Below are 26,005 nucleotides of genomic sequence, written 5' to 3' on the forward strand. Positions count from 1 at the left end.
GCCGCGGGGGCTGCTGGCACACATTTGCACACATTGACAGGTGTGTGCATTTCAAACACAAAAGACTGCATGGCTGACAGAAGCCAAGGGGAAGCAGGGCGCGCTGGCTTTGCTGTCTGGGAGGCATTCTGCACGCAGACAGCAGCTCCCGGATCTGCAGACCCCGTCCCTCTCTACGGAAAAGCAGCAGTCCGCTGATCCGGGGCCCCGGAAGCCACGCCCTTTCCAGCGCTGGGACTAACTTAGGAATGCTGACCTACTGAGGGAGCCAGAGGTGTGCAGGACCCATCGGCCCCCGTGTGGTCCCCTCTCCCAAACAGTAACTTCCCAAGAATCCGTGGCCCCACCGAGCCCAGCAGAGGGGGTGCCTCCAAAGACAGGATCCACAGCCTGCTGCTCCCGGCTGCACGCGAGAACTACAATGCCAGGTAGGCCTCGCCTAAACCCTGGCTACTGACCACACCAGATCCTCTCCGGGAAGTGTTTAATCCTGCACCAAATACAGAAAGGCGAACCAGCGGTTTCAGGACAAGCAGAGTTCTGTGTGAAGGCAACCAGAAAGGGCAGCTGTTTGAGCAAGACTCGCCACCCTGGAGAGGAGTCCTAGCCACAGGGGTCTCCGGGAACAGCCTGGATTCCCTGCCAGTTCGCTCCAGGGCACCAGCAAGCTGTGAGCCCGGCACACGCATGGACCCCATAACCTCAGAGGAGACGGATCACCAGGACCACAGCGGCCCCAGGCCTGCCTGGCACTCGGATGCGGAGGTCCCAGCACTCAGCCGCGTCCCTTGCTCGGGGCCCCAGGGCCCCAAGGCCGCAGCTGGCTGTTGCGGACTCAGGGCCAGCCCTCCTCCTCTTCCCGGGAGATGCTCAGCACTGACTTGTGGGGGATTCTGCACTCCTGCAGGGACTTGGTGAGGTCGGGGAAGCGTCTCCTGGGCACCTCCACGGTCTCGATGCTGCAGGGGCGGTAGGTGGCCTGGTTCTTCCGCTCAGCCACGGCCACCACGGTCTGTAAGTCATCCGTTGGCCGGAAATAACGGATGAACCTTTGGCCTGATGGTGATCTGATGGCAAGCAGCAGCCTGGGTTCTTGGTCCGATGGTTCCTCCAGGTCCCCAGCCCTGCAGAAAGCCTGGGTCTTGGGCTGGGCGCTGAAGTTCCTCTCCAGGGCTCTGGAATCTTCGCGAGTCTTCGCGGCGTAGGAGTCCTCTGGAGCGTAAGGAGCCGGGACGCTGTCCAGCTGCAGCAAGCGGGCCTTTTCAGCCACTCTGTCCACAGCCCCGGCCGCCAGGTTCTTTCTCATGATGGAAGGAAGGACCGGGTACCTGTTGAGAGAGCAGGAAGTCCCAGCAGGCAGCTGCTGCCGCCACTCGGGGAGTCCTATGGGGGCTCCCTGGTTTGGAGACCTGGGTGCACAGGTCCCTGGCTTCTGGTTGCTCAGCGACTCGCAGGGCACGGCAGGAGGTGGAGACGCCGGGGCGCGGTGAGAGCTCGCCTCCGTGCCCTGGGCTCGGGGCAGACTCGGCCGTGTGCGGCCCTTGGCGGACTTGGGCCTTGCCACGTGCATCTGGAGTGAGTCTGGCTGCCAAAGCAGGCCGTTCGCGGCGGGGCTGACAATGGTGCCGCGCTCGGCTGCTGTGATGTTCACAGGGGCTTCTGTGGCCATCGCTTCTCAAGGCCCCTAAGGGAGCAGGAAATAAAAACACAACAACAATAAAACAGAGGAGGCCATGGTTTCACCTTCCGGGGAGTCCTGGACCCAAGCCAGTCACTCCCCAGGTACCTGGAATAAGCAAGGAGGGGCCACAGCCTGGGGGCCTTCTGTCTGGATTTCTGGCATCTGGAGAGAGACACCAGCTGCAATTCATTCATTCATTCTAGGCACTTGGACTGTATCAGTGAGCCGATGGCCATGAATCTTAAATTACTCCAGTGGGGAAAGACGGGGGAGAGACCTGGAGAGACGTTGGTGTTGTCAGTGAGCAGTCACTGCTTGGAGGAAAATCAAGTACTGCACCAGTACTGCTATTCTCACGAGGCGGGGCCTTCAGGAGGAAGGCACGTTACAGCCAGAGCAGGGGCTGGCCAACTCTTCCCACAATTCCTCTGGCTTTGGGAACCCCATGGTCTCGGGTGCAAGGCCCAGCCCTGCCGCCGGAGGTGGAGACGAGCGTGGATGGCCCGCTGAAGAAGTGACCGTGGCCTGTCCCAGCACAACTTCAGTGTGCGCCCAGCCCTGAGCCAGAGGAGACGTGTGCCTGTTGTGGGGAGGGCGAGGGCACGAGGAAGACCTGGACAGGTGGCGCGTGGCTCACCCCAGGGAATCTGCAGGCTCCCAGCGTGGGCAGCCCCCCACCCTCCCTCCCTTGGGGGTGGCCGTGGAAGCCTGCTCAGCAATGGTCCCTGGGGAAGCTACAGGGAAATGGGGTTCAGCCCCCCATTTGAGCACCACTCAAGAGCGCAGAGGCAGGTGGACCAAGTCCCCGGAGAGCCTCCCTGGCGAGGGTCGGCCTGCCCGGCCACCCCGTTTCCCCTTCCCGTCTCTCCTGCTCTCCACAGCCAGCCCCAAATTCATTCTCCTCCCTCCTGTCCTTCCTCTCAGCCTCGCGAATCACAGAACAGAACGGGGTGGGGGGCACCCCTTCACCGCCCTGGTAGTGTGGGAAGGGGCGGCGGGGTGGGGGGAGCGGAGCAGGAAGCCTCCATTGCTGGGTCTGGCCACCTGCGCTCAGATTCTAGTCCAGGGGCCAGCAAAGCGCCTGTGTCACAAGCCGGAGCCTGGCTGTGTGTGGCTGCGCAGGCCGCATGGCCTGCCCACTCCCTGCGGTGCCGCAGCAGCCGTACCCAGCACAGAGAACGGGGTGTGGCTGTCTCCCTAAAACTTCATTTATAGCCTCCAAATTTGAATTTCATGTAATTTTCCTATGTCACAGAATATCGTTCTTTTGTTCCCCCCTCCCCAAGGATTTAAAAATGTAAGAGCTATTCTTGTCTCATGAGCCATACACAGCCAGGTGCCGGGCCCAGATTTGGACCACGGGCTGTGCATTTGTCAAACCCTGTCCCAGCCAGCTCTGCGGAGGGATCTGGACACGGGCTGACTCTCCAGGAGGGCAGGGTGCCCGGCGGCGGACCACACAGCTAGCAGGTGGCAGAGCCGGACACAGAACCCAGGACTTGTACATTTAGTCCTACGTCCTCTGCACCCAGCGAGAAACCATCTCCGAGTGGCCCACTTCTCTATTCTACCTCCAAGCCCCCTCTGCCAAGATCCTGGTATCACACAACCCTGAACTAGGCATCATGGTACCACCGTGGCCTAATTTTAGGGACTACCCTCATCCTCCCCACCAAAACCGAAACCCATCACCACGCAGTGTCCCGCCTGCTCAGCTCCAAATCTACGCACAAAGCTCCCCTCGGTCCCTCATTTACTCGCGTCTACTCACAACCCGATTCCTTCCCTACTCTCATTTCCCACCTCTCCCTCGTCTTTCACACCCAATCTGGCTGCTGGTGGTAGAGGAGCCTGCTCCTTAGCAAAGCTCTGGCACCCAACAAGCCTGCCCAGCTCCATGTTAACCCAATGCCTTTGCCCATCAGCTGTGAGGGACGGCTCCCTCCCCTGGGGATCCAGTGAAGTGGCTCTGCAACTTTGGCCCCGGATGGCAGGAGGCAGCCGTAACTGTAGGCAGCCGTTGGCTTCGGCTCAGCTCTCTGGTAAAGCAGCCCCCCTTCTGCAGCCTGCAGTGGCCATTAATTTGCCACAGCTTTTCCAGATCCATCACAGGCTTGGCTCCCAACACCCACACCCGCCTCGGGAAGCCTTAACTGTCAGTAAGTTTGGTAACTTAGAAACCTCTTCCTTACAACTTCCACCATGCGTTCGCACAGGCCCCTCTGCCGGGTTATTTTTAACAGCAACACTTGAGTGTGTGCATGCACTCCTGTACCTCTCGCTCCTGTATAATTATCCGTGCTCAGGGGGAGTCATGTTCGAGCCACCCTGGTCCTAGGAGAACATGGCTGTGAGCCATCGCGGAGAGCAAGCTCAGTTATGACTAATTCCCAGGAACCCACTCACTGTTATTTACAGACCAATGTGTCCCTCAGGTGAAACAGTTCCATCCAACCTGCTTTCGCAACCCCCTGCCTCCTCCCCAGGGACCATCTGTTACCTCGACTGTCCCCCCAAGGAGGTGGGGGGGGGACAGGTGCCTGGGGATCCAGGCCAACCGCTGCCTTCATACTCACACCCGACCTCTGCCGGCCGCCCTCACCACCCCCACTCCGCTCACTTCACCACCTCCAGGCCTGGCACAGGCTCAAACACAGAGCGATCCGAGAAGATCCTGGTGGCGGTGGCGGAGTAGGTGGCGGCACATCCATCAACCGCCCGCCGCACAGGCAAGTGGCCTGTTTGCTCAGACACAATCGCTGCACCCCACGGGCTTGCTAGGAGGCAGCAAACAAACACAGAGAACTGTATCCAGGAAGCTGCCCGAAGGGCAGGTGCTCGACCCTCAAGATCCATCACCAAAAACCACAAAGCAAACTCGAAGGCAGAAGCCGAAGCCAGGGGTCAGCGTCCCGAGGCTGCCCCCGGCCACCACAGCAGGGTCAGATCAACCTGTTCCATTCGCAGCCCGACAGGAACCCTACAGCAAAGGCAGTAAAAATATAGCCACCCACACGCCATCTGCTGTGGTACACCAAGATGCATACATTCGAATTGGTCTTTTAAATGTTTATCTGTTAATACCTTCCCCCTGCCAACCAGCCCCGCTCGCGTCCCCAAAACACGCAGAGGAATCAACAGGGTGTGGTGTTGACCCAGCTCAGGGAAAACTTTGGGACCCAGCCCAGACGAATAAGAAACCACGCTGGCCTCTGCTGGCCCCAGCGCTGAGCCACAAGTGACCAAGGGGCTGGGGAGGGAACGGGCCAGTCCCAAGGTAAGAGGCAGCCGAGAGAAATCTTCCCAAGTACCGGCAGCCAGAGAAGGGACTAAGCTCCAGGAACAGAAGGAATGGCTGGGGGTGGGGCAAGGAAAACTCGGGGACGTGGGCAGGGACCTGGGTGACTGAGCGCAGGTCTGGGGGCGGCGCCATCTGCTTCCGGAGCTGGGCCGTCCCTTCCTCTCCCTGGGTCTGTGGCCCCATCTGGACAGCCCCGCCAGGCGGGCATGGCCCAACAGCCCCGGGGGTCCCTCGGCTTCTGCAGCGCCCGGGCAGCATCCCATCTCGGCCACGGTGAGCTCCGGCCCAGCTTGCTTTGCCCTTGGGGCGCAGCCACTGTCCTGTGTCCCGGGACACTCCTGGGGCCGGGTCTGGGGAGGCTGCCCCCTGGGGACACCTGTGAACTCCGGAACTGGCCTCTCCTCTCCTCTTCCAGGCCAGGAACCCCTAGGGGCAGGCGGCCCGCACTCACCTCACCGCTCCATCCGCCGCTGGCCTGCGCCCCGCTGGGTCCCGCTGGTAAACAGTCCCGTCTCCCGGGCAACCGCTGCGAGGTGGGTGGGGGCACGTGCTTCCGGCCTGAGCGCCTGACCGGAACCTTGGCCGGCTCGGGTTGGGGGAGCTGGATCTGCAAGGGCCACAGGCAGGCTCCCTGTCACAGCCAGCACCTCTCCTGGTCCTCCTTGGCCTGCATCTATTTCCATCCCCTGGGGCGGGTGGGTTTGAGGAAAAGACAGCTCTGGACAAGGGGTAGGGTAGGATTCCATCTCAGGGTCTCCAGTTTTGAAATGAGGCTGTGGGACTGGTTGATTCCTGCCGGCTGCAGCATCTGCATTTAGGGTACCCCTTTCAGCCCATGCCTCCCACCCCTCCCCTGAGGCCACATGCTGGACCTTGTGGTCAGTGGCACCCACACCTCCCCTGGTGTCCAAACTACAACTCATGCGCTTGAGCCATCTTTGGGACTTCCAGCCGCCTGGTCTGTTGAGAGTCTGGTGGTCCACACCTTAGCCCTCCTCTTGGCAAGCCTGCCCCTTCCCTTGTCCTGCTAGCTTCGCGTCCCAGTCTTGACTGGTCACTAACGCTGGTGCAGTAGACGAGGGTGGGGGGGTGATCTGCAGGCCAGCCGGACTGTCCGCCCTACACAGCAAGCCTGGCAATACCCGCCACACCCACACCCCCATCTAGTTCTCTCTCCTTTCGGCTCAAAAGCTGTCAAACCTTGACCTCCTTCCTGAAGTCTCCCTCCTGTCCCCGGTCTTGGAGAAGAACCTCAGTGCTCGGTGCAGAGAGAAGACAGAAACCCACTTGCCCAGCTTTGCCATGGAACCTACGAAGCTGCCTGCTGGTGTCCCCCCTCCTCCCTGTGCCATGGGAAGGGGCTGCCCACTGGGCGGGCGCAAGGTTGACCGCCCCTGCTTGGTGCTCAGAGCCGTCTCTGTGCCACAGCCTCACATCAGCACCTGGAAGGTTCTCTCCCCCTCCCGCCAGTCTCCTCCCCTTCATTCCCATCCCCTCTTCAACCCCAGCCTAATGAATGAAGCCTTTCTTCTCAACTGAAATTAAGACCGTTTCCAGCAGGCTCCTCACAGGACTGCTGTGTGCCGGTTGTGTTCTGGACTCCTGGAGTATGCAGACAAATTAATCTAGCAATTGTGTTACTAGAAGATTAAAAACTAGGCCTTTATTGTCTGGCCTTGTTGGCAAAATATTTGCTCTCTGGTCTGCCCCAGACAGAGGGTTGCCGTAGGCACCCAATCCCGCTGGTCTTCCTGCAAGGCGTTTGCAGTTGGCCTGGGAAGATAGGCTGTGTGCTGATAAGGCGCCACGAGTCAGATTATTTTTAATACAGTTTCAGCCAAGGCTAGAGGCGCAGGCACAGGCTGGACGTGAGCATGTGCCAAGTGACTGAGCAATCGGGAAGTTCTTTTGGGGCTGGAACAGCCGGGATGGGTTCCGTGGTGGTGGTTCTGTCCAACGCAGGGAAGCGGCTCTGGGCTTGGGGTAGCGCTGGTGACCCTGGGGCGGCCTCCTGCTGGGGCTGTCTCCCCCCTCCCCCACTGGGGACCTCAGGATGCTCTGTGGCCCCAGGATGGTGCGGGAGCTGGTGGTTTGGCAGCTTAGTGCGGGCGGCTGATTTCTTGTTAATGATGCTGTCAGGAATATCTAAGCGCTGCTTTTCAGCCCTGCAGCGCCCACCCGAAAAAGATGAAAGTGGATTCTTCCCCAGCTATTTTAGTATCACCTAAGAATTATGCAATCGTTTAGAGATTCACACTGGCTGCTCACCCTGTGTGTGCATGCGTGTGTGTGTGTGTGTGTGTGTGTGCGTGTCTCAGCACAGTGGCAGAGGCCGGGCCGAGTCTGTGTGGTGTTCCGCAGGCGATGCCTTCTGCTCTCCAGGTCGGTGGAGAGCACTGCCCCGGCGGGCGGCTGCAGAGGAGGAAGGACGGCCACCTTGGCTGTTGCTGCAGCCCTGCAGCCTTTATCGTCCGGCCTTCTTTAAAGAAAAAGCCTCCAGCGCTGGTCTGTGGCGCACACGCAGTGGCCACGATGTGTGTGTCACCGCCCTGTCCGCCGCACGGTGGCCTCGCTCTTCCTTACAGCCGTGTCTCATTCTACTCCCCATCTCTCTCTCTTTCTCTCTCTGGGCTCCAGCCAAACTGTTCCCCAAAGGGACTCATGGCTTTTCCAGCTCCAATGTCTGCTCATGTCTGTCCCTTATCCTTGATGTTAATCCAAGTGATCCTTAAAAGCCACGTCCTCCACGAGGCCTCTCCTGACCATATCCCCCCCACCCCAGCAAACCTCCTGTGCTCATCCTGGTCCCTTCTGGTCCAGCGGGTGGAGCTTAGGCTGGCGCCACACACCCTTGGTACTCAGCACTGCTGGTGACTCTCCCGGTGGAGGCTTCCTGGGCCTGGATTCGTAGCAAAGCCGAGCCCCTGCCCCCCCGCGTCCCCAGCGAATAAGCAGCAGAACCGTCTTAGAACTCACATCCAGCTGGCGGGTCTGAAGCCCACCCTGTACCCCAGAGTCCCACCTCAAACCCCTTGTTCCTGTCTCTTAAGCTGTAATCATAGGGTGGCAGGCCTGGCCTCTGGGGACCAAAGCTTGAACTTGAATCCTGGCTCTGCCACCTGCCAGCCGAGGGCCTTGGGCAGCTGATTTAAGCTGATTTCTCTGGACCTCGATTTCCGCATCTGTGGAATGGAGAGGCTAACGAGAGGACGGGTTGAGTGTGAAGGGAGAGATCGTGTAAAATGACCTGCACAGTGCCCGGTGCTGGGGAGTGCATCGTGAGGGCTGACGGTCATCGCGTGTGTTCAGCTCCAGGCACCTGTCCTGTGGTTGGTCATGGTCATGAGCGCCTCAGGGACAGGCATCCCCTGATTTGCCCCTTAATGTCTGCATAACGGTTGGCACTCAGCCCGTGAGAATGAGATGTGTGGTGACGATGATGCTGATTCCACTGCTGGCTTTCCTTCTGGGGGGTCCCAGCAGGCTGCCAATTGGTGACTGTCCATCGGCAGCTGGCTTGACCACACCCAGCCGAGCTCCCGTAGCTGGGCAGCGAGTCTCCAAGGAGCATTTGGCCCCAGTTAACATCAGTGACCCGTAGTGCCAAGAGCACCTCCAGCCTCCCGCTTTGTCAGTCCCTGAGCCATTGGATGTGTCGGGTTGAGGTCATGGATGACCCTGACACAGGAGATGAACCCAGGGAGGCCAAGAGACTGGCACTGTCCGCCACGCCTCCTGGGTGAGTGTGCTTCCCGAGGGGACCCACAGGAAGGAGGTTTCTGGGTAAGGAAACCTACCCCTGGCAGCATCGCCGTCTTTTGTTATTTGCTCCTCATTACTGGAAAATTTCTGAAATGTATTGTCTTCTTTTCAGTCTTTTTAAAGATTTATTTATTTGAAAGGCAGGGAGGGGGAGAGAGAAAAAGAGAGAGAGATTGAGAGAGAGAGAATCTTCTAAACACTGGTTTACTCCTCAAATGGCTGCAACAGCCAGGACTGGGCTGGGCTAAGCTGGGAGTCAGGACCTCCATCCGGGTCTCCTATGTGGGTGGCAGGAACCCAAGGTCGTGGGCCCTCACCTGTAGCCTTCCCAGGTGCATTAGCAGGAAGCCAGGACTCAGCCGGCACTGGGGTGTGGGATGCTGGCGGGGCAAGCAGCAGCTTAACCCACTGGGCCGCAGCGCTGGCCCCTTTCCAGTGTAATTGGTCCCGACTGCTGTTAGGAAGTGTTTTATCTTCATGAGCTGCTGGATGCTTGCCAGCACTCCTCGGGGGCCGGGGCCAGGTCTGCGGCCCACAGATGAGGCGGCCAAGGCTCCGATGGCTGAGATGGCTCTGTCTGGAGCCAGCGGAGCAGCTCCAGCCCTGCTCTTTGATGTAGAGCCCGAGTGACTTGCTCCCACCTTTGCCACGGTTTGCACAATGCAGCCTTGTCTGCACGACCACAATTCTGCTCCCGGTGCAGTCCTGTGGAGGTGGGTGAGCCGTCTGCCCCTGCACTCCACGGCCTCGGGTTCCGAGCTTTGCTGCTTCGTGTTCTGTGTCATTCCTCACTTTTCCTCCTAAGAAAGCCACTCCAGCTCCCTGCCTCTTCACCTGCTGGGCCGGAGGCGCAGGGGCCGAGCCGCCTGTTAGAACTGTGTCTAAAATAAGAGCTGTGGAACCCGGGGAGCTGCCTCAGTCGATCTGCGCTTTGTCTTCTGGGCTGTGTTTTGGATACGCACAGCCCTTGGGTGGGTGACGCATACGTGGATGCTTCAGAAACTTTGGAGAAAGGGGCAGTTGTGGCCAGCTGATTGAGGCCCCTTTGTGAAGCCTGTGTCCCCGAGCAGAAAGCCCGTTTGAATCCCAGATGCTCTGCTCTGATCCGGCTTCCTGCTAATCGCCTGGGAAGGCGGCAGGTGACGCTCCAAGCCCTTGGATCCCCGCCACCTGCGTGGGAGACCAGGGAGGAGGTCCTGTCTGTTCTGGACGTTGGGGGACTGAATCAGTGGATGGAGGAGCCCTCTTTCTCTGTCTCTGCCCTGTCACTCTGCCTTTCACATAAATAAATACAAAAGTAAGTAAATCTGTCAGCAGTTTTGTGAAAGAACAGGATGAAAAGCTGAGTTTATTATGGTGCTCTTTTTTTTTTTTAATCCATTCCTAGCTTTTTCATAGTCCTCATTTTCTGGGAACTTTTTGAAGTCCCCTCCTATGCATGAATTTCAAACTCTTTTGCACTGAAGCCGACTTATCTCTTAATTCCATTTTTTTCCAGGGACTGTGTGCGGGGTTGGAAAGTGAAGTGTGACCTGTAGGTGGCCCACCACTGCCACTGATGCTAGGCTCTACGCTGGGAGGGCCCGGAGATGAAGAGGTGACAGAGTGGGTGTGGCCTCGTCCTTACAGATTTTGCTGGCTCTTTCTCCTGGAGGGGAAGAGCCAGCCCGTGCTCCATCGGGGGCTCCTTGCTGCCCTCTGCACCAGGGAGGCCACCCCACGCTCCCTGCCACGTTTCCACACCCCGCCCCCCGATTGGGTCTCTGGTCCTCTGGCCCTGTGCTGTTGGGTTGATTTCAGCTCAGTCCTATGAGCCCCAAGCACTAACGCACGTGGAGAGAGCCGCGGCCGTCTTGCTGAATCGCGGCTGGTCTCCGTGAGGATGCGCCGACAGCTTCGGAACGCACGGCAGGCAGCGAGAGGTCCTGGCGGCGACCAGGGAGGGAAGAACGGCGACTCGGCGCTGGGGACCCGAGTGTCCGCCCTAGGCCTCCACCGCAGAGGCTGTGTGAACTTCTTTCTTTTATAAGATTTTTTGTTTATTTGAAAGAGTTACACAGTGAGAGGGAGGACAGAGGGAGAAGTCTTCCATCTGCTGGTTCACTCCCCAGATGGCTGCAACAGCCGGGGCTGGGCCAGCCCAAAACCAGGAGCCAGAGCTTCATCCCAGTCTCCCACAAGCACTAGGGCCTCTTCCACTGCTTTCCCTGGCCATTATCAAGGAGCCGGATCGGAAGTGGGGCAGCCGGACACGAACCGGCGCCCAGACGGGATGCTGGCACTGCAGGCAGAGGCGTTACGGGCTGCGCCACAGCGCCGGCCCCTGTGTGGTCTTTCTCAGGCCACTTCCCTCCAAGCCGTGGAATGTGACAGTCCCGCCACCTCCTGCCGGAAGTGTCTGCTGCCCTCTCAGGAGGCTTCTGAACTCAGGGGCACTCACTTTCACAAGCACTCGGGGCCCTAATGGGCACCACACGGAGCCCCTGGGAACAGACTGGGAGACAGAGACAGAGACAGGCGTGGCTGGGAGGCCCGGAGATGCAGGAAGTGAGCACTGGGAGACTGAGGAGAGGGAGGGGCTGGCACACGGTGGAGAAGCTGACCTGGAGAGAGAAGCTGACAGAGAGAAGCTGGCACAGAGAGGAGCTGGCACATAGTGGAGGAGCTGACCTGGAGAGAGAAGCTCACAGAGAGAGCAGCTGGCACAGAGAGGAGCTGACACATCGTGGAGAAGCTGACCTGGAGAGATAAGCTAACAGAGAGCGCAACTGGCAGAGAGAGGAGCTGGCACACGGTGGAGAAGCTGACCTGAAGAGAGAAGCTGACCTGGAGAGAGAAGCTAACAGAGAGGAGCTGCCACATGGTGGAGAAGCTGACCTGGAGAGAGAAGCTAACAGAGAGGAGCTGCCACATGGTGGAGAAGCTAACCTGGAGAGAGAAGCTGACAGAGCAGCTGGCAGAGAGAGGAGCTGGCACACGGTGGAGAAGCTGACCTGAAGAGAAAAGCTCACAGAGAGAGCAGCTGGCACAGAGAGGAACTGATGCACGGCTCTAGAAACTGACACCCCATGGGAGAGGCTGAGGTTGAGGGAGAACCTGACACACACAGGTGGCTGCTGCTCCAGGGAGCCCTGGAGCCAGAAGGAGCTTTGAGGATGGATGGACGGAGTGAGGAGACGGCCCCACCTCAGGCAGGCGCGGGCTGCAGCCACCACCCCTCCGCCCCTGCTCCGAGGGAAGGTTCGTAGTCTGGGTCGCACCGTCCCGGCTGCAGGGAGCGAGTGTGGGGGAGGGGAGCACCTGGCAGACCCTGTGTGAGCACTCCTGCGGCCGGGTTCTCTTGTCGGGGCCGAAGCTGCCTCTGGCCCAGACTCCCATCTTGGCTCCCCAGCCGGCTCGGAGCCTCCCTCGGCCAGAGTCCTGTGCTTGGAAGAGCGTCTGCCGTATCCCCGCCCACACGTGCACCCTGCCCCTCTCTTGCTGTCTCTGAGGTGTCACCGTCCCCGGCTTGTTTGAGAGACGCGAGTCCCTTCATGGTGGACAGCACCCGTGCAGATGATGGGGCGGCGAGCCTGTAGGGCCGGGGCCTCCCTGCAGCCTCCTGCCCAGCAGCCGCAGTGAAAGCCGGCCGGGGCCAGGCCTGCTCAGGACCCAGGCCTGCAGTGCTCCCCAGAATTTTGCCAGAGGTGGTGAAGAGAGCCAAGACACCGGGCTAACTCACCCAGGGTCCAGCAGATTTGCCACCGGCTGCAGCTCTACCTGCGGCTCCGCACCTGCCAGTTTCTCTGGGCTCCGCTGAGCTGTTCAAGCCCTGATGTGACCAGATTCTGCCTGATGTGTGATGGGGCCTGTAACTTGTGTGTAAAGAAAGCTGGCGCCCGGGCCTGTGACGGCTCCCCGGCAGGGACCCAAGCCCGCCTTCTCCTCTGCTGTCCCACAGTCGCAAGAATGGTGCTTTTTCCTGCGGCTGCAGTTTACCATATAAAGCAGTGTTCCTTCAGTATGACAAATGCCCCCCCCCCCCATACAACTGAGTGACTGAGGGATTTACTCAAGCTGTCTGGCCTCAGTTTCCCCATCTCTAAAATGATCATAGAGACTCAAGTTGCAGTGAGAATGGCCGAGCGTGATGTGCGTGGAGCCCTCGGCATGTCCTACAACGGTTTTGACGGCGCTGGTGGGCGTTTTTAGCGTCACTTGCAGGGGCTGAGTTGATGCGTAAGAGGAACCGTGAACCAGGAAGGAAATCTGTGGGATTGTGGTGCAAATGCCGTGGGCTCTCCCAGGCTGTGTTTTATTCTGCGGTTTAAATGTATTTTTTAAAAAAGATTTACTTATTTATTTGAAATGGAGGGAGAGAGGGAGGGAGGTAGAGAGAGAGAGAGAGAGATCTCTCATCTGCTGGTTCACTCCTCAGGTGGCTGGAACAGCTGGGCTGGGCCAGGCGGAAGCCAGGAGCCTGGAGCCCCATCCAGGTCTCCCACATGGGTGGCAGGGACCCATCTTCTGCTTTCCTAGGGTGGAACAGGCAAGACTTGAACCAGGCAGTGGCTGAACCTGCCATGCCACAGCGCCGGTCCCAGGGTAAATGTCTATGGCTGGGACAGACAGAAAGGGGGTGAAAAAAAGATGAAGGGATAGAGTTGCCCAAGAAGAAATTAAAAGAAAAAAAACTTACACTGTCCGAATAATGGAGCCATTTTTTGTTATATTTAGGTCTAGAGACCAGCAAGGACATCACGTTCACCGATAGTTAGCTTTGCAGAGGCTCTTGTTGAGCCCCCTGCCGAGGGCACGACAGTTGAGGTTTCGCACCCAAATGGCTTTGCCTCATTTTGCTCCTTGCCTGCCCAAACAGGAGCTCAGCCGGGAGCCTGCTCACGCTCAGACCACGGCAAGACCCTGGCGCCTCAGCGCCCGCCCGTCTCCCCGGGAATGAGGCTCCTCGCCGTTCTCGCCATCTTTGTGTCCTGCTGTAAGTAGCACGTCACCTGGGAGAGGACCAGGAGCTGTCCTGTCTCTGCCGGGGGGTCGGGGGGCCTCCAGGGCTGGTATCGGGTGCGGGGAAGGTGTAGCCACTCGAAAGAGAATCAGCAGTGTGGCAAAGTGCCCCTGCTTCTGCCGGACGGGGGCCGGTCCCACAGACCACGAGGGCCGCCGGACTCCTGGCCTTCTCTGCGAAGCGGGCTGTGTGACGACAGCCCTGCCACCCTCGAGGGCTGCCCGGTGCAGAAACACGGATGTGTATCTAGCTGCACTGGGAACAGTTCCTTCTTATTGGGAAGTCGTTGTCGTGGTGACTTCGGACATGAGCAGTGATTGCAAGGTGCTGCTGCTGGGAGCCCAGCTGCCGTCCCTCTGCGGGAGTGGGAAACAGCCTGGGGTCCGTGGGAGACTCAGGCAGGTGTGCAGGATCAGCGGAGGAGCACGGGAGTGGGAAACAGCCTGGGGTCCGTGGGGGACTCAGGCAGGTGTGCAGGATCAGCGGAGGAGCGCGGGAGTGGGAAACAGCCCGGGGCCCGTGGGAGACTCAGGCAGGTGTGCAGGATCAGCGGAGGAGCGCGGGAGTGGGAAACAGCCCGGGGTCCGTGGGAGACTCAGGCAGGTGTGCAGGATCAGCGGAGGAGCGCGCTCCCCACACCCCTCATTCTGTCTGCTTTGGCCGTGGAGCTGTAACTTCTGGGTTTGTAAGTCAACACTGCCCCAAATGGGCCTCCCTTCCCCCTTCGTCAGTGGTCTGGATGCCCGGTCCTCAAGCTCACGGTGCAGGGGCACGCAGCCACAGGAAGGGCCACTTCTGCAGCCCCAGAGGTTGACGTGTGCAGCAGGGGCCACCCTTGGGCTCACGGCCCCCCCTCTCTCCCCACTGCCCTTCAAGACAACAAGGCACCTAAACCCCAGTGAGACCAGAAGACACCAGGGAGAAGTCCCTGAATGCCCTCTCTCTTCTCCAAGTTCATGTTTTATTGCAAAACTCATATATGCTGGTAGTGAAAAGGGCCAATGCATGGGCACAGAGTGAGAAGACGGAGCCCCTCCCTGACCTTCCTGGCCCTCAATTCTGCCCCTGCACCCAGGTGTCACTGCTCCTGAGAGTCGGGGACCCATTCCCCTCAGGCTTTATACTCGCACGGTTAAACCCGCATAATAGAAATATGCATCATGAAAAAATCGGACGGCAGAGAAGTACACAAAACAGCCTTGCCTGTCCCTGCCTCCCAACCCTGCTGCCTCGGCACGTTGTCAAGACTCAAGGTCTTGCCGCTCTTCCCTGTGGGTGCTTTCCAGTTTTCCGCTATCACAAGTTATGCTGCAGCCAGCGCCCTGTGCTTCTGCTCGTGTCCACTTTTGTAAGCGTTTCCGAGAAGGGAAGATTGCTGGGTCCAGGTGTATTTGTTTTAATAAAAACAGACCAGGGGTGGGGATGACCTTCCTGCCTCCAGTATTTTGCTTTTCCCGCAGGATTGTTGAGCCTGTGGGGACTGGCACGTCTGGCTTTGGACTTCTCCTGTTCACGTCGCCCCAGACCTGGGGGCATCTGTCCGGCCCGGTGGTTTCCTGCTTGCAGGGGGCAGACTGTGTGGCTGGCATCCAGCGTCGTCCTAAATGGCATTGAACGGGATGTTTGTGCTGGGCTGGCCAGGAGCTGGCTGTGTCCCTAGGGAACACCTGGCCCCGTTGTCTTCTCCCCCTCCCCCACCCCAGGCAGGGCTGAGGACCCCACCACGCCCACTCGATTTGCAGCCCCCGCTCACTGCACCCTCCCTCCTCCTTGTTTGCTCGTCGGCAGGGGCAGCGCCGGCACACAGCAGCTTCTGGCAGTTTCAAAGGATGGTCAAGCGCATCACGGGGCGGAGCGCCTTCTTCTCCTACTACGGCTATGGCTGCTACTGCGGGCTGGGGGGCAAAGGGACCCCCGTGGATGACACCGACAGGTGGGTGCAGAGGCCCCGGGGCCGGCCAGCACTTGACGTGCGTTGAAGTCTACTTGGAAGCTGGAGAGGGGAGTCAGCACTCCTGCGTGGCCGTAACAAAAGCTGCTGTTGCTTCGCCTAAGAAAAGACGGAGGGGGCCTCGCAGGGGGTTGGGTGGGTGGTCTTGAGGAACCTAGGTCTGGGGCCAGCCTCTTTTGAAAAATTTTAACTATTTTCATTTTAGTTGTAAGAGAGAGAGAGAAAGAGAGAGAGGGAGAGAGAGAGTCAGTCTTTCATCTGCTTATTCGCTCCCCAAATGCCTGTAATAGCCAGGGCTGGGCTAGGCTGCACCCAGGAGCCTAGAACTCGATCCATGTGGGTGACAGGGACCCTAGTACTACAGCGTCACCTGCTGTCCCCAGGGTGCATATCAGTGGGAAGTTGGATCGGCAGCAGAGCCGGGACTTGAACCCAGGCCCTCCTATAGGGGATACAGGTGTCCCAAGAGGTGACCCTACTGTTGTGCCAGCTTCTGACTGTGTGACCGGCGGTGTCGCCCGGGGCCCGGCATGCCGAGCCCACTGCTCTGCCATCACAACATGGAGATCCTGACTAGCGGGCTCCGCATTCTCATTTTGCGCTGGGCCCTGTGGGTCAGTCCTGCCCAGCTCTCTAGAAATCTCTCACCCTTATGGCAAACGGGCTTTCTCTTGGCTCTCCGGCTTTGAGGGTTGCAGGTGCAGCAAGACTGCTTTGAGGCCTCGCAGTCCTAATACCATATTCTAGGACAGAGAGTCCAAGTGTGGCCCAGTTTGGAGAAGTCCATCTGGGCACAGTCACATGGCACAAACCTGGCTTCCAGGCCTCCTCTTAAGGATGGAGCTGGGGGAGTGTGAGTTTCTGGGGGAAGCGGAGGCTGCTCCAGTCTGGGCAGGGCCCAGGGAGGGAGAAACAGGCCAGTCTGTGTGTTGTTTGTGATGAAGAAATAAGAAAGAGAAACGCTGCTGGCTGCAGTCAACCCAGCGTGGATAAATCCGTCCCCACAGCAAGGACTAACAGTGTTCTTGATGCTCGGGTCTCCTGGGGTCATGGGATCAGGGAATGTTCCAGCTGGAAGTCCCCAGGGCCCTGGAAGGGTGCTGCTGCTTGCAAGACGCCGGTAGGTGTTTGGCACTGGCACTGGCAATTTGCACACGGCTGTAGTCCAAGCCTCACACTGAGTGTGCACGGCACAGTCCCCACCTCCATTTCACAGGTGAGGACTGTGAGGATACAAGACCAAGTCACCAACCCACACAGCTCCTAGGAGGCGAAGTCGGGGGCTAAGCAAAATTTGCTTCTTTCAGTCTCTCCCCTGTCCAAGTCCAAAGGAAGATCAGAAACATAACCCTGTTGGCCAAAAATACTAGCTGGCAAAGAGTGTGCCTAAGGGTAGGAATGAGAGAGAGAGAGAGAGAGAGAGAGAGAGAGAGAGAGATGGGAGTGGTTTTCCTGGCATTTCAGCCCTCTGTTTTGCTACCCCTCGTTCAGCGGATTAAAAATATTTGGAAAAAAGTTGCATCTGTACTGAACATGGGCAAGCATTTTTCAGTCACTCTCCCCAAAACGGTACAATGCAAGAGCGATTTCTGTAGCATTCACATCACTCAAGGGTACTTCAAAAGATTCCTGGAAAAATGCAATTAAAAGATAAGCTGCTTTTGTTGCAAAAAAAAAATGTTGAAATCCATGCATCAGTGAGGTCTTCAAGGAGCTCACAGAAAACACGTATTATGAAAATACTATGCACGGACTTCACAATTTTTGCCCTGAAACAAACCTGTCTTTTAGTTCTATTGTTCCACAGACTTCCTGAAGTTCCCTCGTAGTAGGTGTGATAAGTCATCCAGAGAGGATTTAAAATAAACGGGAGGATATGCGTGGGCTGCGTGCAAATACTGTGCCATTTTATATAAGGGGCTTGAGCGCCTGCTGATTTTAATAACTTTGGGGGGTCCTGGAACCAACCTCCCTCCTGTGGCTGTGGAGGGGCGACCGTCTCAGCCACCCCACCGGCAGTGCCTTCTCGCCTGCCCAGGGGTAGGGTGCGTCCCCGCAGGCGCAGCCCCTCACCCCCTCCCTCCTGGCCCCAGGTGCTGTCTGGCCCACGACTGCTGCTATGAGAAGCTGAAGGCACTGGGCTGCCAGCCGGTGCTGAGCGGCTACCAGTTCCACGTGGTCAACGGCTCCGTGGTCTGTGAGTAACCTCGCATGTGGGAAAGCACCTCTGAACTTGGGCTGTCCCCTAACACTCACCTGCTGCTTAGCCCGGGAACTGTTCACAAAATGGGATTAACCCCCCCCACCACCACCTCCCCGAGGGTTCTGAGTCACAGAGGGCCAATTCCAAGAATGAGAGCTCCTTGGGCGGCCCTTGTCTGGTCTCGCCCGGTGTCTTCTGCCCACACCAGCTGCCCGCAGCCCCTGTGAGCTGGGCGCCTGGCACGTGGCACGGACTCAGTGGCGATCGGGGAGGACACGGAGGTATGCAGCCGACCCCAGCAACCGTGGCCCTGGGGGATGTTGTTCCTTGTTCCTGCTGCGCGTTAACAAAGCAACACAACTGTCTTTCCGTTGAACAAATATTTAGTAAGAGCTAAGTGCTCTGCTCCGCGTTGTGGGGGACACAAAGGTAACTAGGAGGGGAGGGGCAGGGGGCTCGCGTGCCACTGAGGCTGTTTGAGGAGGAAGGGGAGAGCCGGGGGAGCAGGTGCACAGTGTGACCCCCCCCCCCCCGCCCTGCAGGGAGTGACCCAGGCACCTGCACGTTCTGGGGTCGGCAGGTGTGGGCGACTGTGGATGAAGCCACCTGGAAGGGGCTGGGCAGTAGCCCATGGAGAGGCTCTTCTGTGTGGCATGATGCCCTTTATTATTTGTGTATTTGAAAGTCAGAGTTACAGACAGAAAGAGAGAGAGGGAGAGGTGGAGGTGGAGGTGGAGGTGGAGGTGGAGGTGGAGGCGGAGGCAGGGGGTGGGGGAGGGGAGAGGAGGGAGAAATCTTCCATTTGCTGTTTCATTCACCCAAATGGCCACAATGGCCAGGTCTAGGCCAGGCCACAACCAGGAGCCAGGATCTTCTTCCAGGTCTCCCACGTGGGTGCAGGGGCCCAAGCTCTTGGGCCATCTTCTGCTGCTTTCCCAGGCCATTAGCAGGGAGCAGGATTGGAAGTGGAGCAGTCTAGACTTAAACTAGCTTAATCTGCTGCAGCACAGCACCAGCCCGTGGATGCCCTTACTGACTGCAGCTCACGACCCACCTGGCCTTGTGGGGTTGCACGGGGCATACCCACCCCAGGGGTGCTTACTCACACCTGTGAGAGCCTGGGCATTGGGCTGACTCCTTCCCTGCACTCATCTGCCAGGGCCCCTGGGGGCCTCAATCCCCTCCTACATGGAACGTTCTGTTCTCAGATCCCGGGACACCGAACAGGCCCTGGAGTCTGTGGTCTCTTGGAAACATCGGAGCTGAATGCACCCTGAGGGACGCTCCACACCAACCCCGGGTGTATAAAGGGGAGACTGAGGCTCGGGGGGCAGGGTCTGATCCGAGTAACAGGCAAGAATAAGACACGTGTCTTGAGCACACATCGGCAGGCCTAGGTTTCCTCATCCATGGAGTGGTTACCATGGCAACTGCTGTGGTTCATCTCTCCTATGAGAGATGCTTTATACACAGTGCCTTGAGACCTCAGGACAAATCTCCCAGGGGCACCTGAGGCTCAGAGAGGTTGAGTGAGTTGGCCAAGGTCACATGGCCAGGCCAGGGAGAGATGGGTGGGGATTCAGACCCGGCTCACTCTGCGTTCACACCAGCCTGCCCTGTGGGGGGCTCTCGCACCACCACAAGCCTCCCGGCCTGCAGCCATCTGGCCACCGCGTCCCGCCCTGGCTCAGAGCCAGCAAAGAGAAGCAGATGGAGTTTGGTCCCGTGGAATGATCTAGATGGCTCAGAGTCAGGCAGAGCTGGATGGGATCTCAGCTCCCGCCCTCTGCTGGCATGGCCTTAGTCTCTGCATCTGTAAAGAGAGCTTGTCACCTGCACCCCAGGATGTTCCTGGAAGAAGGCACTCAAGCAACCCCGCTAAGGGGCCGCCCTGTGGGCGCCTGGCCCACGCCCTTCCTTCCCTTTCCTTTGTGGGAAGAGCGCTGGCGTTTTCTTCCTGATTGTTCAGAGGCTTCTTGGAGGAGCTCAGTTACACCTCGGATCAAAGAGCTGCCCTTGCGAGGGTTAACCGCCTCCCCAGCCTCCCCCAAGTTCCCAAATCAGCTCTGAAGCCCAGGCCCAGGTTGCCTGGCAACCAGCAACCAGCGCTGTTCTGGGATGCGCTAGGTGAGCAGGGGAGGGAACGAAGGAAAACAACACGGTCCACCTAAATGCCACTGGGACTCCAGGGCAAAGAAAGGCCGGAACCCAAGCCCAGGGGCCAATTTGCCTGGGGCAGATGGCTGCCCAGCTGCCCGAGGGCCGCCTGGGAGGTGCTTGCCTGTCTCTGAGTGGGCTGATGGAAGTGCCTGGCCTGGAGAAAGGACATTAAGATCGCTGGGCAGTGACACCCCCCTTCCACCCACACAGCTGCTCATGAGTCCTGGGGGAGGAACTGGGTGTGGGAGGTGGAGATCGGGTCCCAGCCAAGTGTGCCACTGTCACCCCATCTCCAGGCCTCGGACGCCTCCCTCCGCCAGAGGAGGAAGGCAGCAGAAGCAGCCGGTGGAGTGTAGAGTTTGCCAGTGCCCCATCGCAAAACTCTGAGTCCGTCCATTCGCTGACAATTCACCTTTGTCTTCCTGAAGTCATCTTTTATATTTTAAAAATGTGTATTTATTTATTTGAAAGGAAGGGAGAGACAGAGAGAGAGATCTTCCATCCACATGTTCACCCCACTAATGAACACATCAGCCAGGGCTGGTCCAGGCCAAAGCCAGTCTCCTGCTCCATTCTGGTCTCCTACGTGGGTGGCGGGGGCCCAAGCACTTGGCCCTTCCTCTGCTGCCTTCCCGGGAGCATTAGCCAGGAGCTGGATGAGAAGAGGGGCAGCCAGGACTGGAACAAGCGCTCCGATGTGGGATGTCTGTGTGGCTGGCAGCAGTTCTGTGCCCTGTGCCACAACGCTGGCCCCACTCCCGTAAGTCGTCTGGTTGCCTCTGGCATCCAGTCTCCCCAGCCAGAGCGTCACTCCTCTGAGAGTCTTTCTGGGGTGCGTGGGGGACACTCACTCTCCCAGAGCTCACGGAATCCATGCCTGGACGGAGGCCACGCGGACTCAGCGTGCTCAGACCTGAACCCTCAGCTCCCGACACGTGGCCAGGCACGTTGTGGGAGCCTCGTTGTTTGCTGAATGAATGAACGCAACAACTTCATGAAATAGGCAATGCCCAGGCCATCATCTCCATTTGAAAACTGAGGCTCTGGGCTTGGAGGGGCGGGGAGAAGCACCCTGCCCGAGGTCCTGAAGCATCCCATGGTGCATCTGGAGCTGGAAGCTGGCTTCCCAGGTCCAGGCGGTGGGCTCCTTGCTCTGCCTGTCTGCAGACCAAGTAAGCGCAGCGGGTCACGACATGGACAGCTGACGACGGAGCAGTGAGTGAGCGCTTGGAGCTGGACGTCAGTGAGGAGAAAGACACGGTCGGGAGCTTGTGTCCCTTGGAGGGAGAGACCACAGCGTGTGCACTCACAGATGTGGACAGGTTACGGGATGCACAGGTGCTCCGAAGCGCCTCCACCAAGGGGATGAGCCAGGAATGATGAGGCCGAAGGAGGAAGGCGCCTACTCTAGGTGGTCCAGCAGGGCCTCTCCCAGGAGGTGGCCTTTGCCCCGAGACCTCAGAGTCAGTGCGGCAGGAGCCTTGGGAAGCAGCGAAGGGAGGCTGTGGGCGCTTCCATGGTAGAGGAGCCGTTGCAACGGGTTAGGCAGGGGATGGGCTGGTTTTGCTTTGGTAAGATCGCTGTGGCCGCTGTGCAGAGGAGTGGGGGAGCCAGGGAGGAGAGGGCAGGGCCCCTGAAGGCTGCTGCGGAGCTGTGGGGAGGAGTGGCCATGGTGCGGGCCAGGGTGGTGTCATGGCGTGGCGCAGGCCAGGGCATGGGGAGGGGCGCCGGATGCTGGGATGTTTGGAGGCAGAGGTGCAGCTGTGTGGAGGGGGGAGGGAAGGAGAGAGGCTGAGCTTGTGAAGTGAGGGAGAGCGGTGTGCACAGCCGCAGCTGTGGCATGTCGAGTCTGAGCTATGCCAGGGCTCAGCTGCGGTTGGCAGTGTCCCCGCTGGCTTCCCCCGCGGTGCGGTGGTGCTGAGAGGTGGTGGGACCTGGGGGGAGGCAGTTAGGTCACTGGGGCGCACTGCCCTTGGGAAAGGTGAAGGGGGCTCTCATCAGGCCCTAGAGAGCTCTTGCAAGGGAGCTGGTAGCCAGGAGCCCACTGGCCTCTCCCCATCTCTCTGGCCCCCTGTGTCTCACCCTGAGACTCCTTCCACCCTCCCACGTGAGGTCTCTGTGAGCTGACACAGCTGGGGGACCCTGGCCACATCCAAAGCCATGCTCTCTGTACCTTCAGCCTGCAGAACGGGGAGCTGAATAAGCCTCTTTACAAATCACCCAACTTCAGGTATCTTGTTAGAGCAACGAACAACTACTACACGATATGGGTCAGACTCGCAGGGCGGGTGGCAAGCAGACATGGGCATGGAAATCTGGGATGCACAGAGGGGCTGGGCTGGCACTGAGGACTTGAGAGCATTTAAAGTCCTGGAACCGAACAAGATCCCAGAGAGGGAGGATTCGGGGAGGCCCCGTGGAGCCTGGCAGGGTCTGGGCTGGCCACAGGCAGGCCTGCTGCCTCGTCTCTCTCGTGCCGCTGCAGCTCATGGAATGAGCACTAAGACTCGGAGCTGCCAGTGCGTCTCTTCATGCCTCAGTTTCTCCATCCACACCTTGGAGGCGGAGGCAGGATCTGGTGCTGGGCTTGTTTTTTGAAAGGTGGCTTCCGAAGAGGGCATTTCTTGGGCGGAGGTCGCCTCCGCTTCCAGGTCACGACAGGCCACGGAGAGGACAGTGCCCAGGGGAAGACACGGCTCAGAGGAGTGCTCAGAAGAACTGAAGACAGCAAAGCAGGGAAGGGCAGGAACAGAAGGAGGACGTGCAGAGGACTGTGGGGCGAGAACGAAGAGACGGCAAGGAGGAGAGGAGCGGACGCTAAGGAGAAAGGACGGGAAGGAACGGGAGGAAAGTGTCGAGGGTCAGTGTGTGTAGGGGGGTGGCGTCACCACGGAGCCACCAGTATGGGAGGAGCCTCCTGCAGGAACGTGCCTTCAAGAGGGATAGCAGCGAGCCAGTGGGTGTCGGGCCCAGTGGGAGACAGGGCCACCCATCCTGCCCAGGCCAGCGGCAGTGGCGTCTGTGGAGCCGTGCCTGGGCCCCGGCACAGCCAGGCCACCCCTCCTGTCGCCAGCAGCAGCCTCCCCACAGCCCTAGAATGCTGCGCGAGTGCGGGGCTGCCACAAGCACGGGTTAGAGTCCTCCCTTCCCCACACCCGACTCTAAGAAGAGTGGAACTGGTGTGGGGTTATTTAGAAAGGAAAGCTATACCTTACACAGCCCCCCTACATGTACATATGACACATGCACGGGCACACGTGTGTACACACAGACCTGGGCATGCACACGCAAGGCACTTGTGTGCACACAGGCACACACGTGCACATAAATGCACATGCAGGCACACACATTCTCACACAAGCATTTGCACACACAGGCATACACATGCACACTCAGGCACACATTCTCACATTAGCATACACACAGGCATGCACACACACGCACACACAGGTACACACAGACATGCACAGACACACACAAGCTTGCACACACACGCACACACAGGTACACACAGACATGCACAGACACACAGGCATGCACACACAGGCATGCACACACATGCACACACAGGTACACACAGACATGCACAGACACACAGGCATGCACACACAGGCTTGCACACACAGGCATGCACACACACAGGCACATACAGGCATGTGCACACACAGGCACACACAGGCACACACACACGCACATATAGGCACACACACGCTCACACAGGCATGCACACACACAAGCACACACAGCACTACACCAAAGGCCCCATCTAGTGGTGACTCATCCAAAGGTGGACGTTTGATTTCAAAGGTCGGAGAGGTGCCCTTCAGTTGTCCAGCGGCTGTTCCCCAGCACCTGTTCTGAATGCTGGGGAGACTGCAACGTGCCAGAGACCAGGTCCTAGCCTTGCAGAGTTCACACCCCACTGGGGAGAAGCAGACTCCGGCAGGTCAAGGAGGAAGAGAAACACAGCTTGTGGACACTGCAGCCCATGGACTTCCTGGGGGATGTGGGAGAGAGGCAGAGCGGATGAAGGGAGGAGCGAGCCAGGCCCCTCGCTGTCTGGCTCGAGCTGGTCATGGTGGCCTTGGCTGAGAGCTGATGGAGGACAGGCTCAGTGGGCAGAGGGAGGACCCCTACCACAATCCCCCTTCATCCATGGGTGACACGGTCCAAGACCCTCAGCGGATGCCTGAGACGGCAGACAGAACCAAACCCTATCTACAAGGGTGTTTCCGTTTGTGGGAAAATTGAACAAAAAGATAAGCTCACTGAGCCACACAAAACTCTGAAATCTTTCCTATAAGGGGTCTTCAGGAAGCTCATAGGAAACGCGTACCATGAAATAACTGGGCATGGATTTCAGCATTCTTTGGCACCAGCGTGAACCTCTTGAAGTCCCCTCACAGCTTATGCATGTCCCTACACATCCCCATCTAGGATGTACAGGAAACTTTATCTCTATGGTAAAGTTTCCTTTATGAATGAGGCAGGGGGCAGAGGAACAACATCCCGCAACAAAATAGAACCATTGCGACAGTTACTGGAAAAAATCAAGACCAATATCAATATTTTTAGGCCACAGTGGACTGTGGGCAACAGCAACTGTGGGAAGCAAAACTGCAGGTGGGGGCCTCATCTGGTGGAGAGGCTCCCTCTGACCAGCTCACATCAGAGATGCCAGAGACATCCGAGTGAGAGGTCAAGCAGTCAGTTAGAATTACAAGGTCAGCTCTGAGAAAACAGGTCCCAGCACCCTGGCCAGTGCACCGTGGGTGTGCAGTAATTCACGCCCCCTCCTTGAAGCCCACCCACTCTTCTCTCCTCTTTCTGTTTCTTTCTAGGCTTCTCCTCACCCCAGCATCTGTGGGCTGAGCAGGTGCAGCTGGGTGAGGAGAGGCTTGGGGGTCAAGGAAAAGGACTCCCTGTTTCTTTCTTTTGTGTCCTCAACCCTTGTTCCCCTGTAGCGAGCTCCCTGCTCTCCCCAGCCTTGCAGCCAACCCTGGGAGTGGCCTGGGAGCCCCAGTGACCCTGTGTGTCTCCACAGGTCGGTGCACCCTTGGTCCTGGGGCCAGCTGCCTCTGCGGGCTGAAGGCCTGTGAGTGCGACAAGCGTTCTGTGTATTGCTTCAGGGAGAGCCTGCCCACCTACGAGAAAACCTTCAAGCAGGCCTTCTCCAGCCGGCCACAGTGTGGCAGGCCTAAGGTCCAGTGCTAGGGGGCCTGGGCCCCCCTGGGTGTCCGCGTCTGCTCCAGCATCACTGTTCAGGGAAGGCGTCTCAAATCGCCATGGAGAGGCTCTGGTCCCTGCAGCTCAGCTCTGAGTGCCCTGGCCTGGGGTTTGTCTTGTCATTCAGCACCTGAGCTGGAGATCAGAGATGGAAAGGACAAAACTGCCTGCCCTAAGGGAGCTCACATTCTATGACATTCTACGAGGGACACGGCCCACAAATGTCTACATGTTGTAGCCTTGGGAGGATGAGAACCAAGCTGCCTCTGCCTATAGATGTGTGAGGGAGCTGAACTGACAGCTGCAGAGCCAGCCCACAGCTGCGGATGTGTGAGAGAACCCAGCCGAGACCAGAACAACCGCCCGGCTGAGCCCAGCCTAAACTGATGATGTGCAGACTGTGAGCCTATTAAATAAAGGCTGTGGGTTTAAGCCACCAAGTTTTGGTGTGGTTCGTGGTGCAACGATAACTAACTGGTGTCACAGGTCTTTAATATTCATTGAGGGTCCCATGCTCTCAGCATGGCGCCTGACTTTTGGAGGTCACCAAAATGTGGTAGCATGGCCCCTTGTCCCTGCCCTCGTAGGCATGGAAGGAGAGAGTCAGACTCATGTATTAATGACAGAGAGCTGTTCTCTCAATCCTCTGCACACCTGGCTGAGCAGCTGCAATGTGCTGGACCGCGGGGATCCACAGAGTTAAAGAAAACTGACAGAAT

The 26,005-nt window shown here is 58.5% G+C and overlaps 2 protein-coding genes across 3 annotated transcripts; one reads left to right on the forward strand and one right to left on the reverse strand.

Moving 5' to 3' along the window:
• Window positions 1-467: 467 nt before the first annotated feature.
• Window positions 468-5,571, reverse strand: UBXN10 (UBX domain protein 10). Of its 2 annotated transcripts, XM_008265776.4 has the most exons (3): window positions 5,434-5,547; window positions 1,787-1,958; window positions 468-1,684 (listed from the first exon to the last, which is right to left on the reverse strand). In XM_008265776.4, exon 3 carries the CDS (start codon window positions 1,667-1,669, stop codon window positions 836-838), a length of 834 nt encoding a protein of 277 aa, XP_008263998.1. In that variant the 5' UTR covers window positions 1,670-1,684; window positions 1,787-1,958; window positions 5,434-5,547; the 3' UTR covers window positions 468-835. The 2 variants fall into 2 exon arrangements, with proteins under 2 accessions (XP_008263998.1, XP_002716048.1); XM_002716002.5 differs by lacking the exon at window positions 1,787-1,958 and having other exon boundaries at window positions 5,434-5,571.
• On the forward strand, window positions 5,098-25,747 carry PLA2G2C (phospholipase A2 group IIC). The gene is made up of 5 exons (XM_008265775.4): window positions 5,098-5,255; window positions 13,603-13,719; window positions 15,535-15,679; window positions 17,791-17,894; window positions 25,105-25,747. Exons 1-5 carry the CDS (start codon window positions 5,189-5,191, stop codon window positions 25,272-25,274), a joined length of 603 nt encoding a protein of 200 aa, XP_008263997.3. The 5' UTR covers window positions 5,098-5,188; the 3' UTR covers window positions 25,275-25,747.
• Window positions 25,748-26,005: the final 258 nt, after the last annotated feature.

The sequence above is a fragment of the Oryctolagus cuniculus genome, chromosome 7 (genome assembly GCF_964237555.1).
Source record: "Oryctolagus cuniculus chromosome 7, mOryCun1.1, whole genome shotgun sequence".
Lineage (NCBI taxonomy): Eukaryota > Metazoa > Chordata > Mammalia > Lagomorpha > Leporidae > Oryctolagus > Oryctolagus cuniculus.